The sequence below is a fragment of the Lygodium microphyllum genome, chromosome 8 (genome assembly GCF_053477565.2).
Source record: "Lygodium microphyllum isolate KBCC chromosome 8, Lygodium_microphyllum_v1.1.10, whole genome shotgun sequence".
NCBI lineage: Eukaryota > Viridiplantae > Streptophyta > Polypodiopsida > Schizaeales > Lygodiaceae > Lygodium > Lygodium microphyllum.
In genome coordinates, this window is record NC_141142.1 from 33,684,432 (window position 1) to 33,698,746 (window position 14,315).

General features: G+C 37.5%; 1 protein-coding gene across 2 annotated transcripts in view; it reads right to left on the reverse strand.

Moving 5' to 3' along the window:
- Positions 1-3,429: 3,429 nt before the first annotated feature.
- The window catches only part of LOC148032134 (uncharacterized), a 306,148-nt gene continuing 295,262 nt past the window's right edge, over positions 3,430-14,315 (reverse strand). The window contains exons 23-24 of one of the 2 annotated variants that reach the window (XM_087682765.1): positions 4,553-4,658; positions 3,430-4,061 (exon numbers count right to left, since the gene is read on the reverse strand). In XM_087682765.1, coding sequence (XP_087538891.1) covers positions 3,789-4,061; positions 4,553-4,658 — 379 coding nt within the window. In that variant the 3' untranslated portion in view covers positions 3,430-3,788. The remainder of the gene's footprint in view (positions 4,062-4,552; positions 4,659-14,315) is intronic. The other variant, XM_087682766.1, reaches the window with a different exon arrangement.

Sequence of the window (14,315 nt, forward strand, 5' to 3'; positions counted from 1 at the left end):
CTCCCTCTCACACACAATAAGATAGACACAAGACCAAGAAGAGAGCCACAAGTTTGCACACTCCAAGAATGAGCTTATTCGCTTATATACATGTTCTTTTTTTGGGCATCCACTCACCGTTTGGTCCAACATTGGCCCTTTCTCAATACATGCCTTGTATTTTTTCTAAGCTTATGAAGCACAAATTATTCTATACATCCTTGTGAACTCTTTGATTTTACAACTTGCATAGGAGGAACCCTGGTGCTTGTACGCTTGAATTATTTCAGCCAATACATTCAAGAACATGGCACCAGAACACAACTCACTTGCAGCTACACTCCTCAGCAAAATGGCATTGCAAAGAGAAATAATAGATCTCTCTTTGAGGTAGTAAGAAACAAGCTCAAAGATAAGCAACTACCATACCTTATGGGTAGAGGCAATCAATACAACTTGTTACTTGTTGAATAGGTCCCCTATTGAACCATTAAGGAGAATCACTTCCTATGATGCCTTTTTTGGATGCAAGCCAAAGGTAAATCACTTAAGGGCTTTTAGTTTTGTAGCTTATGCTCATATTCTTGAAGAGAAAAGGAAAAAGTTAGATCACAAGTTAGGAAAATACATATTTATTGGTTATGCTGAATTAACTAAAGATTACAAACTTTACATTCCTATAATATGGATACATTTATCTCTAGAGATGTTGTCTTTGATGAAGGACATGTTGGAATCATTGTAGCCTGCATTAGATTTGGATACCCCATCATCATGAAAAATCATGAAGGGTGACATACCTTCTCTTGAAGAACCTTTCAGAGTAGAAGAAGAAGATGAGGAGCATAAAACAATGCTTCAAAGTTCTACAAGAGGAAAAAAGTAGCCATAAAGACTTAGTTATCATAGAGGTACCTCTTCCACTTTTCAACAAAGCAATTGTGCATTCCTAGCATCAATTTAAGAGTAAAATAAACCATGCATGTGATGAGAAAGAATGGAAAGAAGAAATGGAAGCATTAGAAAAGAATCATACTTGGGATTTATAATAACCTTCCACCTAACAAAAAAGCCATTGGTTGTAAGTGGCTATATAAGGATGAGACTTATGCAATTGTTCCTAAAATAAACTCTATTAGGTTCTTACTCTCATTGGCTTCTCTTGAGTGCCAGATCTAGGATGCATTGAAGGTTTCTTCCTTTAAATATATGTGATTCTGGATTCATTTCTTTGAGCCCAATTATAGATATAACTCTCTTTATCATTCTAAAACTTAGATCCATTTGGATATACATTCTATTTGTGAAACTAGCTCTTTCTTTCCAATAGTGCCAAACCCATGGGTGGAAAGGCATAATGTATTCTCTAATTATATTGGAATTGTTGCATTGGCTAATTGATGCTTTCAAGACCCACTCAGCTCCTTGCATTTGAATTTCAATGAGTGTTTTTTGCTTCACATGATTAATTCTTAAAATATATGCTATAGTTGGTTGATTATTTTGGTTGATGAGTGCTATCTAATGTCACGCAAGCATGGATTGTTTTTACGAAGATGCTTGTAAGAAATCACTAGAACATGGGGTGCTACATGCCTCAACTCTCAAGATTTTTGAAATGTAGCATTTATGCTCTCTATTCATAAGATCTCAAAATTTGCAATAGATTAGTGATTGTTCTAGTGACTTTGAGTCTTGCATTTGCAGTAATAATTGTCAATACCATGATATTGTTGCTTGCTTGCACCAAAAATATGCTAGGGAGTATGATTGTAGGACTTTCAAGAGGACATGGTTACTGAGCTTGAATTGACCCTTAATATCTCTATTCTACGTTCCTTGTAAAAAACCTTAAATGGAATGGCCTCCCAAATGAGCTCTTCTTAGGATATGTCGAAGGGTTCAAGTCTCTTGTTACTATGTTGTATGGAGAATAGGTCAAATGCCACTTTATTGGAAAGTTCCTTACTCATCATGAGGCTTTTGAAGTAGTGGAGGACTATTTTAGTCATGAGGTCATTTGAGAGAGAGAGAGAGAGAGAGAGAGAGAGAGAGAGAGAGAGAGGGGGGGGGGGGGGGGGGAGGAAAGCAAAGTTGCCTTGGGATAGTACGACAACTTTGCTTCCCTCATGAAGCTACACAAAGCTATCATGAAGCATCCTAGCATTCCTTGCATGTGCAACATAAAGGATCCACAAGCTTTAAGATTAGGTGAGATAAAGAGAGCTATAACACCTTAATAAATGAGCAAAATGGAACTCACTTCCTAGCTCTCCACAACTATTTAATGTTGACCAAGGGTCTAGTGTATCATGTTAATCATGATTGGTGATGCTCTTTCACTTCCTTGGACTCGTGTAGTTGTAGATCATTCATGTAAGAGCATATTAATATTTCATGTAGATCATTCTCCTTGTTTACTACATTACTCATGTAAGAGCATAACATCAAAGCAATAGATTCACTTGTCTTTTGTATTATGTGTGCTTTGTGCAAATAAATTTAACTATTGAATGCGACAAGAGACTTTAAATGCATGCAATATATTAACAATTAATAGTATTACCCTTTGTTAGGGAATTTTTACATACATAATGATTGGGATGGGCTAAGTTTGATCTATTTGATGTTGTAATTGTAGCATAGAGTGGGTATTGAATAATCCCATTTTCTTCAATAAAAGCTAAGTTGCTATAAGTAATGACTCATTCTTAGGATAGCTCTATAATAAATTGGTTAAAGATACTTGCTACGATTAATCATCAACTTTGAAGCTTTCCAAGTCATGCACCACGATTAATTATTGATATCATAGATAAATAGACGAGAGATTTTCTAGCTTCAACTTTTCCAAGTCATGCACATGAAAATACAACAAATGAGAGATTTTTGATCTTGAGCTTTTGTGAGTCATGCACATGAAAAATACTAAAGATGTCAATTGATAATTACCAATGATGAACCTATTGCTTAATGAATAAATTAGAACTAAAAGAATACAAGATGGAATTTCAAATTGTAGAACTTGGTACTTAGTGATTAAATTGATGAGTCTCCTATTTGACATCTCAAAAAAACACTAATGACTTTTCCTCGATTTTTTTAACTTTTCCACAAAATTTTCAAGGTGGAAGATGCACTATTATGTGCCACAAATCAATATAAAGATAGTCAAGGATGCTATAAATAACTAAGAAGCATTTTATTATACTTAAACAAGTTGTTGATACTTAATGCATACATTATAAAAAGGAAACCAAATTAATTCATAATGAGGAAATGTATCCCATGAAGTAGTCTAACCATTTCATTAGATTGTCAACATAAAACTGAAGTCTATCCAATGACACCAAAAATTTGGTGCCAATATTGATGAAATTTGCACACCTTCTATAGGCAAGTCCAATTTTCTAAAGAAAAAATTAATCTATTGAAAGGAAACGTGGGGGCATTGTGAAGTCACAAGATTTTCTATAACAAAATTGTAAATTGTGGTCGTAACCACCATGGATGTCCATGAAGTACAAATATCAAAGCCTCCCCACATAATTGTTAATAAGGCTCATTACAAAAAGATACTCTTGAGAGCCACATGGAGAAGAAAAGGCCATCAAAATTTGAGATCAACTATGAACAAGATCCCAAAAAAGCAAACTCGGTTGATGTTCAACAAATGTATATGAAATGCTAGCTTTATAACTAAAATCCTCGAAAAATTTGCCAATATTTTCAAGGATATAACAAAAATCCAAACAACATTTTAGAATTCCAATTAATCAGCTTGGATTTCTTTACACATGCTAGCCAACCTATTCCAAAAGCATTGATGATATTTTGGAGGCAGGAGGGGTAGAGTGGCCTTCATCACCACTTGTTTCATGTGGTTGATCATCCACAAACTTTACATGTGATTTCCCTTCACCATGGGTCTCATGTTGTCTATCTTGGACAAGTCTTCCATGCGCCTTTCTTCTTCTTATAAGAAATCCTCTAATCACAGATTGTATCTTTATTGTGGCACCATATCTATAAATCTTTTGTATTTGCCTCTCCCTTTCAATGCGAACAGCAAGTTCCAAGCCCTACACGACAAGATTTGAATGAGAAAGTCATTGTGGCCAAGTCATACCTCAACTCATATGACATAATGTTATCATGAGAAAAATAGAATTTATATGGACATCTATGATCAAAAGAGTTTGTATGGACATCTTTAATAGCATTATAGTTGTATATACAAACTCTCTTTTGAGATACCATAATGCCATCTATGATAAAAAGAGTTTGTATGGACATTTTGATAACATCATACATGTATATAGAAACTCTCTTTTGAGATATTGCATTATGCCATCATGAAAAAGAGTTTGTATTGTGTCATCATGAAAAAAGAGTTTTATGACCTCTTTTGAGATACCACATTATGCCATCATGAAAAATAATTGTATGGACATCATAAATATTATAGAGGAAAGAAACACATGATGTGTGATCGAGCATGTAGGTGTAATCATATAATCCATGAAATTCCACTTGGATTGTTTGTCCTCAAATTCAAACAAAAGGAACATACTCGTGAGCCAATCTTGTAGAGAGCCAATGTCTCGAGGAGTTCTCTGAATGGGATTCCCTTGCCTGGAATATGAAAATTGAACACTTCCCACTCTATGCGTGCAAACCTAATAAAAACAAGAGTTAAAAAAGGTACTTCACAACACTCTTAATGCTTTCCATATTTCACTTGTTGAATAACTAACTTATCAAAGTTACATATGAAGCTCAATACCTATGTTCAATTGAACACAAACATAACCAAAACAATTGAAATATGATGATAGTAATTCATGAACAAAAACCATTGAATATGATTGTAAACAAAAGTAGTAAAATGTAGAAACTACTAATCTTGGTCAATATTCTATTGTAGCAATGTTTTGAAAAAAGATATAACCCAAAGATGAAATCGATGCAAAGGCTACATGGTTACAAGATTTCCATATGGTCTAGGATATCCAAATCATCATCCAAGTAAAAAAGTTAGAAAATCTCCTCAAAGCTATATGGATGATTCCAATCAAATGTTCTAGCTAAACATGTACAAAGGTAAGCACATCCTCCAGTAATTTGATAGCCTCGAAGATAGGCAAACCTATAAAATATGAGGGATTGCCTCTAGTTTGCAATAGCTACAATGCCTTGAAATAAAAATCGAGCTTGAAATTCTTCTCTTGGTAAAGGCGAGTGGTAGAAGGTAGAACATTGACGAAGCATCACCACAAAAATAGAGGGAGTTTGCATTTCCATAAGCCATCTAAAAATCATTTCCATCCTTTGATAGCTTTGTCTAGTAGATAGATTGTAAATATAAATGTGGCAGAACTTTATCAACATAAAAGGTTTATTGATTGGTGATGACACTACTAAAACTTCCAATCTACTAACCTTTAAACACAAATCAAGTTAAGAAATTGGCTCAAAAGGTGTGAAAAGTAATTTCCAAACCATACAATGTGCAAGCATTGAAAAAGAGATACCATAAGCATTTATAATCCATCATATCATGCAAATGACTAATTCTCTTCACAGCAACCAAATAAGCTCCATGAGGCTCTTGAATAGCCAAAGAGAGGACCTCGAATAGTGTACTCAATCGATACTTTCCAAGTGTATGGAGTTACACATGTGTCCATTGTAAATCATCCATGAAAAGTTTTTCCACTTTTGAGATAGCTTCGTGTAGAAAGGAAATCCATCTATTTGGAATGGCCGAAGCAATATTCTAATGTGATATAGTTGAATGTCCAAAGCCTTTAGTTGACATAGCACTATACTACCTTTCTCTCTTAGCTAATGTGTCCCAATTAGAGAAATGCATCTCTAAAAAACTTGTGTATTTGGCCAACTTGTTTCCACCACTTTGCTTTCTTATCCATGTCCCAAACCTTATCAATTGGGTTCACTTATCAAAGGTTTGGGAGTTGTTAGCTTATACATAGTGATTCTCGAGTTAAGTAGATGCATTTGATAAGAAGTATCAATATCCTTGTTTCAAGTGTTGAATATATAGTCCATCTTGATTAGATAATTAGGAAGTCTTTAAATGGGTTCTACAAGAAAAGGCAGGGTGCCAACACATCCATAATTTCTCATCACATAAACTTGTCCTCTTCATTGTGTCCTATCATGGTGTATATTCTAGTAGATAGAAATATATGCACTTGCAAATTCAAGCCTCGAGTCTACCATTGTGTTTGTGCTTACATCTTCTCAAATCTAAACTTAAACTTTCACACCTACATGGCTGTGGAGAATTCAAAAGCATTCCTTGCATCAAACGCCACCATCCACTGTAGAAATCATCACTATAGATAATAAAAGATGCTTGCAAAATTCAAAGGTTCAATTCAAATGTGCACTATTTTAGTTCCAAACATTTTCTATTTGTGATGGTCTACTAAAACATTTGCTTACAACTAGCTTTGAGGGGGTATGTATGCTACCTGTGCATGTATTCAAGTTTAAGAGAAGCTGAATGGGCATCCACCATGTGTTGAGATTCAGTAGGAGTGGGAGTATCACAAGGAGAGACTCCAAGAGAAGTTATGGTGTCAACAAGAGAAAGGAGCATAGAGAATAAAGAAAGTTTGGGGAGATAGAGAGATGTGAGAATTTAGAGAGCAAGGAGTGTGAGAGAGGTGAGGAGAGTATAGTAGAAGAGCAGTTTGCATGCAATGTAGAGCTGGCCTTTTTGTTTTCGAACATGGGGGTAGCTTCTTCTTTTTCAAAGGTTTAGAGAAGGTAGTTTAAAAAAATGAGAATTAAATGGTTTAATTTAACAAAATACCCCTCCTTGAGAAAGAAGAGATGAGAAGGTAGTTTAGAAAATGAGAATTAAATGGTTTAATTTAACAAACTACCCCTCGTCAAGAAAGAAGAGATGAGAAGATGCCACACAACTAGTGTGGACTGTCGCTGCCATGCTAGCCCATAACCATTCTAGAGTGCTATGCAAGTCCCCCCTCTCTCCCTTAAGAAATCCCTTGATCGAGTTTAGATGGGCCGTAGTCCCCCCCCTCTTTCTTTGACAACATTAAATGAAATCTGGGCTCTTCGTGCCTAGATTCTCCTAGCGCTTCATGTTGGTGTTCTCTTGGTGCTTCACATTGAGATTCAAAGCACCTATGTCAATCACATTCAAGGCACTTCACATCCTAATGCATGGTTCATGTGGCACGACTCATGGGTGGTTGAGGCACAAAGACAACCATGAGAGGCCCCAAAGCTTCTATGTTATACATAAGTATCAATTGCCCCAACCACAAGAGATTGGGAAGTATGAGTTGCCCTGATCATAGGAGGTTGAGAAGTACAAAATGCCAAATCATAGAGCACCAATAGCCAAACCATGAGGATAGTCTTGGTTATTGTGTCAATGTTTAGTTATAGCTACTCTCCACATAAGGTATGATATTTTTTGTTTCATGTGGAAAGAGGGCTCATGGGTGGTTGAGGCACAAAGAGACCAACCATGACAGGCCCAAAGCTTCTATATTATGCATAAGTATCAACTACCCCAATCATAGGAGGTTGAGAAGTATCGGTTGGCCCAATCATAAGAGGTCAAGAAGTATCGGTTGCTCGCTTAACAATAATGCCAAATCAAAGAGTGGTAGCAGCCAAACCATGTGGATGGTCTCGACTATTGTGTTAGTCTATAGTTATAGCCACTCTCTGTATAAGCTATGATGTTTTTTGGGGTAAATTGAAGAAAAAATCAAAACATTCAAAATTTAAAGAAATAGGTATTAAACCTTAAATTTGCAAAATCACAATCATATCATTAGGAAATATACATAATCTATTATATTCTATTAAAAATGGTTTTAGTGAACACTTGGTAGCTTCTTCTTACAAGTCATTAAGTACCTTAAATTTACATATGTATATGAGAGAGAGAGAGAGAGAGAGAGAGAGAGAGAGAGAGAGAGAGAGAGAGAGAGAGAGAGAGAGAGAGAGAGAGAGAGAGAGAGAGAGAGAGAGAGAGAGAGAGAGAGAGAGAGAGAGAGAGAGAGAGAGAGAGAGAGAGAGAGAGAGAGAGAGAGCATGTTTGAGGCAAGGGTTGGTGTAGGCTTGAAGAGGGCCAAAAAAGTTAAGCTCAATCCATGATTGGGAAAGCAAGAAGAGAGTGGGAGATAGGGGTAGAGAATAGTATTTTGAGAGGAAGAATTTCTAGAGGAGAATTGCTCTAGGTGGAATCTCGTTAGAAGGTGGGCCTTGGCCTCTAAGGTTGTCCGCATGCCTAGATGGGGTGTCACCTCCCTCCAACAAAAGTGCATGATTCTATAGTCCACCAATGCCAATGATCACTGTGCCCTTCAACACAAGTACTTGTGATGTGGTGTGAAGTACTCTTAGCCATCGATAGTCTCCCCTAAATATTCTAAATTGGTGACCTACATCTCTCTATCTCTCTCTCTCTCTATCTGTCTCTCTCCTTCACACACACACACACACACACACACACACACACACACACACACACACACACACACACACACACACACACACACACACACACACACACAAAATACGAACAAAAACTCTTTAGGCTCCAAGATGATGAAAGAAGTTGAAGTTGAATGCATGATGAAAAATTTGCAGGCATGGGGATTGACAACATGTGGTGGCCAAGGAGACTTGCCTATGAGGGAGAATGGAGGCAACATGTGTCCCCTCTCCCCCACAAACCTTTTGCTAATAATAGTATAGATTGTTTCTCCTTTCTTTTTCTTCCTCCTGTCTCTTATATTTCTTCACCTCATATGTGTGCATGTGTACACGTGTGTATGCATCACATGTATATACACATGCAGATCTTTTTGTGTGGATATGCATGCTTGTATATGTATATGTGTGCATGTTTGTAAGAGTGTGTTTTATAAGTGTGTATCTATACACACTCTTCATTTTTTCTCTCATATATGTTTATGTGTGTATGAGCATATATGCATATATGTGTATACATGCATGCATGCATACATGTGTATATATATGCATACATTATGCATGTGCGTATGTGTGTGCATGTACATGTGTATATATGTGCATGCATGTGTGGCTTTAAAGTATGTATACATTGCATGAACATGTTTAATCATTAAACTTATTATACCATCCCATATGTTCAATTTTTTAAAAATCAAATGTTTTATAATAGTATATCTTCATTTTTTTTCTCACTTAAATATGTTTACATGTGTATGAGAATGTATGCATACATATGTGTATGTGTCTACATGCGTACATGTGTATGTATTGTTCATGTGTTTTTATAGTCTATGTGCATTTGTGTATGGTTTTAGAGTATGTATGCATTGCATGAACATGTTCAACTATAAAAAATATTACCGATCCCCTATGTTCAATTAAATATGATATTCAACTATTATTTTATAGTGTATATGCATTTGTGGATAGAGATGATAGAAAATAAATATAGCTCCCACTCACCCTTCAAGAAAATGCCCTCTTTATTTCTTGAATACCAGACTCCTTCTTCTCATGCCACATAGGCTTGGGAGCCTTTTGGGATACCCAAGGCAAGCCTCTAAATAATAACTCTCACTCACCATTCAAGAAAAGGCCCTCTTTATTTCTTACATACCAAACTCCTTTTTATGCCACATAGGCTTTGAAGCCTTGTGATTAGTTTGGGATCCCTAAGGCAAACCTCTAAATAGTATATAGAATAGATGAACCACAATGTCAACATAAATGTTAGTAATAACATTAACACAAGTATTAAATGTTATGAATTATACAAACATTTAATGCTAAATTGACATTAAAATTAATGATCATATTGACACCAAATGTTAAGAGAAGAACTTTGATGCCCCTATAGGCCGAGGTTTTGGTTGCTAATAATGATGGTCTTCCATAACCTTGGAGTGGTAGCTCCTCCATGCTCCCTCATTACTATAATTGAAATTTTCCATGCACACACATAATCCCAACACAAAAACCCAAGCACGAGCACCGGACAAGAAACATACCTTGTCATACCCACCACCCACAAGACATGCTTCTCATGCACGACCCTCCTGCTAGAAGTGTCCCATACCACCTAAATGAGATAACTGTCATGCATGAACCATCATAGATTCATGAGAACAAAAGTGATTTTATGTACTTCATTGGATCTTGCACCAAATTGCAAATTGATGCTCTGATACCAATAAAATGTTTTTCTAGGATCTAACCTGAACACGAGACATGACACAAGCCATATTCACGAATATGAGGGACTGGACATAGACTCATCCCCCAACCATAGATCCAAATGGACTATCCACATCCCAAGAGTTGGTATCCCATATCACCAATCCATACCATCCTGGTGTACGGACATGTCGGTCAACGGGCCACGGTCAACAGGCCAAGAGTCCAAGAGTGGCGATCACACAATGAATGCACAATAGGGCATTGAGTCCTATAAATAGGACTTGGTTGCCCTAACCCTGAAGTGTACTTTTTGCATTCACGCTAGTCACTTCATAACCACTGTGATCAATGGTCCTAGTGCCTATCCGTATATCCAAGGATGTAACACTCTGGACATCAATGCAAATTTGAAGGCTGATATTCGTGGAAATGAGGTTGTGGATGTCTTATTGCACTTGATTAGGGATAAAAGCTCGGGTTGGGATGGCCTCACGAATGAATTTTTTGAGACTTATGCTACTCGTTTGGCCAAACCCATGACAATAATGTGTCAAGAGGTTTGGGATATTGGAATAATGCTTGCATCTACAAAGAAGGGGTTATCAAGTTGATCCCCAAAGTGCCTTGCCCTTTGATGCTCAAACATTGGCGACTAATTTCATTGATGGGTACCATGTACAAGATATTTGCAAAGGCGTCTATGGCTAAACTCTAATTTCCCTTCTCTAATTGATGAGAAACATTTGACGCATTGCATATACTATCAACAACACATAGCAAAATAGCCCTCTTGCTGATAACAACACCTTTAACAAAAGACTACACTCACCATGCTTCCTTCAACAAGAGAAAGGGAAAGCCCACATCCAAAAAAGGGGTTGTCAAGTTGATGCCCAAAGTGCCTTTCTCTTTGACGGTCAAACATTGGCGATCGATTTCATTGATGGGTACCATATATAAGATATTTGAAGGTGTTAGTGGTCTATTGCTCCATAAGCATCTCCTTGGCATTGTGTCTCCCTTAGCATGGATTCATTAAAGATAGGAATATCTCGCATAAAGTCCTGACTGTACAAATAGACATAGATTATATAGTGCACTCCAATCAGGTTTTTGAGTCCCTTGTTTTTTACCCTTGCTTCCCATCTTGTTCTCACCATGTTCTTGCATCTAGTTGAGATTGGGCAGTTGGCTGGTTTATCTCTCCCATTGAATCAACATTTTGTTGGGTAGGCAAGCATTGGTTGATGACACTTTTATGATACTGAAAGTAGGTAGGGATAACCTCCACAAGGCATTGGATATTTGGGATTTGTTTAGGCATGCTTCATGCCTCCATATTTATGCTACTAAATTGTCCCTCATTAATTGCACTAGATTAGATTTACAAGCCTTGGGTTAGTAGGGTAAAGTGGTTTCACGTGGCCATATTGTGCAACATCTAGGCTACCCTTTGGGTGTTGATCTTCATCCTAAACAATTGCCACAATGGATCTCTTAGAAGCTGAAAGCTAAGTTTCTTAATCAGAAATAGCCATTTTATGTGCACCTCAAAGTGGCACAAACTATCATGTTGTCCATGCTTACCTATTTTTGGCCACTTTTGCCTTCATTTAGGAGTGGTTTGAACAACCTTGCCAAGCATATCCATTTCATGCCTATGGAAAAAGTGCCATTATATCTTTGATTTCTTGGAGCCATGTTTGTCCTCCCAAAAGAGTGGATAGTGGGGCTACTTTGGATATCAAGACTCAAGTAGTTGCTCTCTGTTGGTCATTATTTTGAGCCATATGTGATGGCCATCATCCTTGGGCTTCTATTGTTCACTTTTTTCTTGAAGACAAGAAACTTATGCATGGCAATACTAAAGTTCAAGGCTCATGGTCCCAACTTTTGATTCCTTTATGCTCATGGAAGGCTATCCTTCAAAAGGTAAATAGGCATCCAACAAAGGATAAATTACAAGCTATTTCCTTGCAAATTGAATTGTTGGCTGTGTGGGATATTGTGACTTACAAGGAAATATATCAATGCAATTGCATGACCAACATCCCTTTCCTGCCCTTGATTCTAATCATACTTGGTAAGATTGGAATCTTATGGATTGCTTGGAGTTTGGAGAGTGCTTTGATTAACAAGATATATCATCTTAGAGATCACCATTGGGTGGTGATGAAAGCCAATGTTGTTTAGGGTCTACATAAAAGTAAGGCAAGGAGAAAATTGATTATTATGGAAGGGTGGCTTGATAAGAATTGATTCAAATGCAAAGTTTTCCTTTGGAGAGTAATGATAGGTGGCTTGCTTCTTACCTCAACTCTTTCCAAGTATCATATTTCAAATGGCAACTATTTCATTTGTACTACTACTATTGTATTGCCAATATGGAATCTTTCTGCCATAGATTTATTCCTTTCTTGTTAGCCATGGAAATCTAGTCTCGATTGTCTGACACTAGGAGAGCTGTGGTGGGACCTTTTTTGCTACATCCTTATGAGTAGGTCTTTGGTAAGGAAAAATATCCCAATCCCACACACCCACATGAACATTATGTTCCATTTTCATAGATTCTAGGGCTCTTGGTACAAGTGGGTCACTCGGAATGCCTTTGTCTTCAATTTTGCCTCTAGGGTTCAAAGTCATATTGCTAGGCTTAGGGGTCTTCCCCATTGGAAGTTGGATCTGATTCAACATTCTGGCTTTCTCCCTAGGGAGAATTTAGTTTCTTGACATGCAACACTTTCTTCAGCATTGAAACTTTCTTCTGCTACTCTGTCATGACTGTTGTATTTCTTTTATGATTAATATAATCCCTCATTATGAGAGAGAGAGAGAGAGAGAGAGAGAGAGAGAGAGAGAGAGAGAGAGAGAGAGAGAGAGTGAGAGAGAGAGAAGATACGATAAGAAAATATAAGATAAGATAATATAAGATCTATTAACATCTCTAAAAGGCTAGAATGGCCTATGAGACCTTAACCAATACAACTGGTATCATCATCTCTCATTAGAGAAGAAGAGATAGATATAAATGTGTAGGTCTACATGGTGGATTGGGATGAGAAGTATGGAAAACTTGAAAGTATGAAAAAACTAGGTTTAAAAAGATCAAAAGAGTGTAGAGTATCTCCCCCTTAGTCTATGGAATCCACCAAGACTCTGCAAGCTACCTCCGACTGAGTCACTGTGCCAATCTGCATCTGTAATGAGCAATTGTGATGCATATGGGCATTGCCTATGTCACCGAGTAGGTACTCTAGGGCATCGTGCTCTGTGTAATGCTGTAGCTCTGTCAATTGTGATGCTGCTTGATGATATCACTCGATGACGCCTATCAATAGGAGATGTAGTGTTTGGGGTTGTTGCGGCTAGGGGTTCAACTACACTGAAAAAGTTTGTAACTGCTTTCTGGAGGGGTGGATGAGGCTGGGGTGGCCTCCTATCTCGTAGCAATAATGCTCTACGCCAATGGAGCTCCAATAAGAAAATACCAAAACATCTTTGGTCCTCATAGCCCATCACATGTCTTAGTGGTCCAAAGCCCTCCTTAAAAAGACAATGATAGTAGCCTCGGATATCATAGTATACAGTACATCTGCAAATGTAGTGCTTCTCTGTTTCTGGCTCCCATCCACAAAGCTAGCACATCCTCTCATTGGCTGCAATATGGCTCCATTGACCTGTCTCAATCAACAATTCATGCAATGAGGTGTGAATATGACCAATAGCAACTCAGAGTCCATGGGAGAGTTGAGCATCCATGTATCTCGGCCTCGCTATGAAACCATCTGAGAGAGTTGCAAGAAGTGGCATTTGTGTTGTGCCATTTTCGTGCCTAATGGGAAAGGGGGTTTGGACCAAGTCCTTCCTGTCTCCACTTTAGTGATATCTGCTCTAATCACACTATTCAACTCTGCACGACTGAGACTCAAAGTAGGGAAATCAAGACTATAATTGAATGGTGGCAGTCTATCTGTACTCATTCCATGTAAGTTCAGCCACATGCTCATATGTGCATACCAAAACTGTCTATCTCCCTCTGTTGCAAGCTGTCTTGAAGACTCCAGGGCTAGTCTAGGGTATCGGTCTTTAGGGACCTGCCATATCCTCTAGAG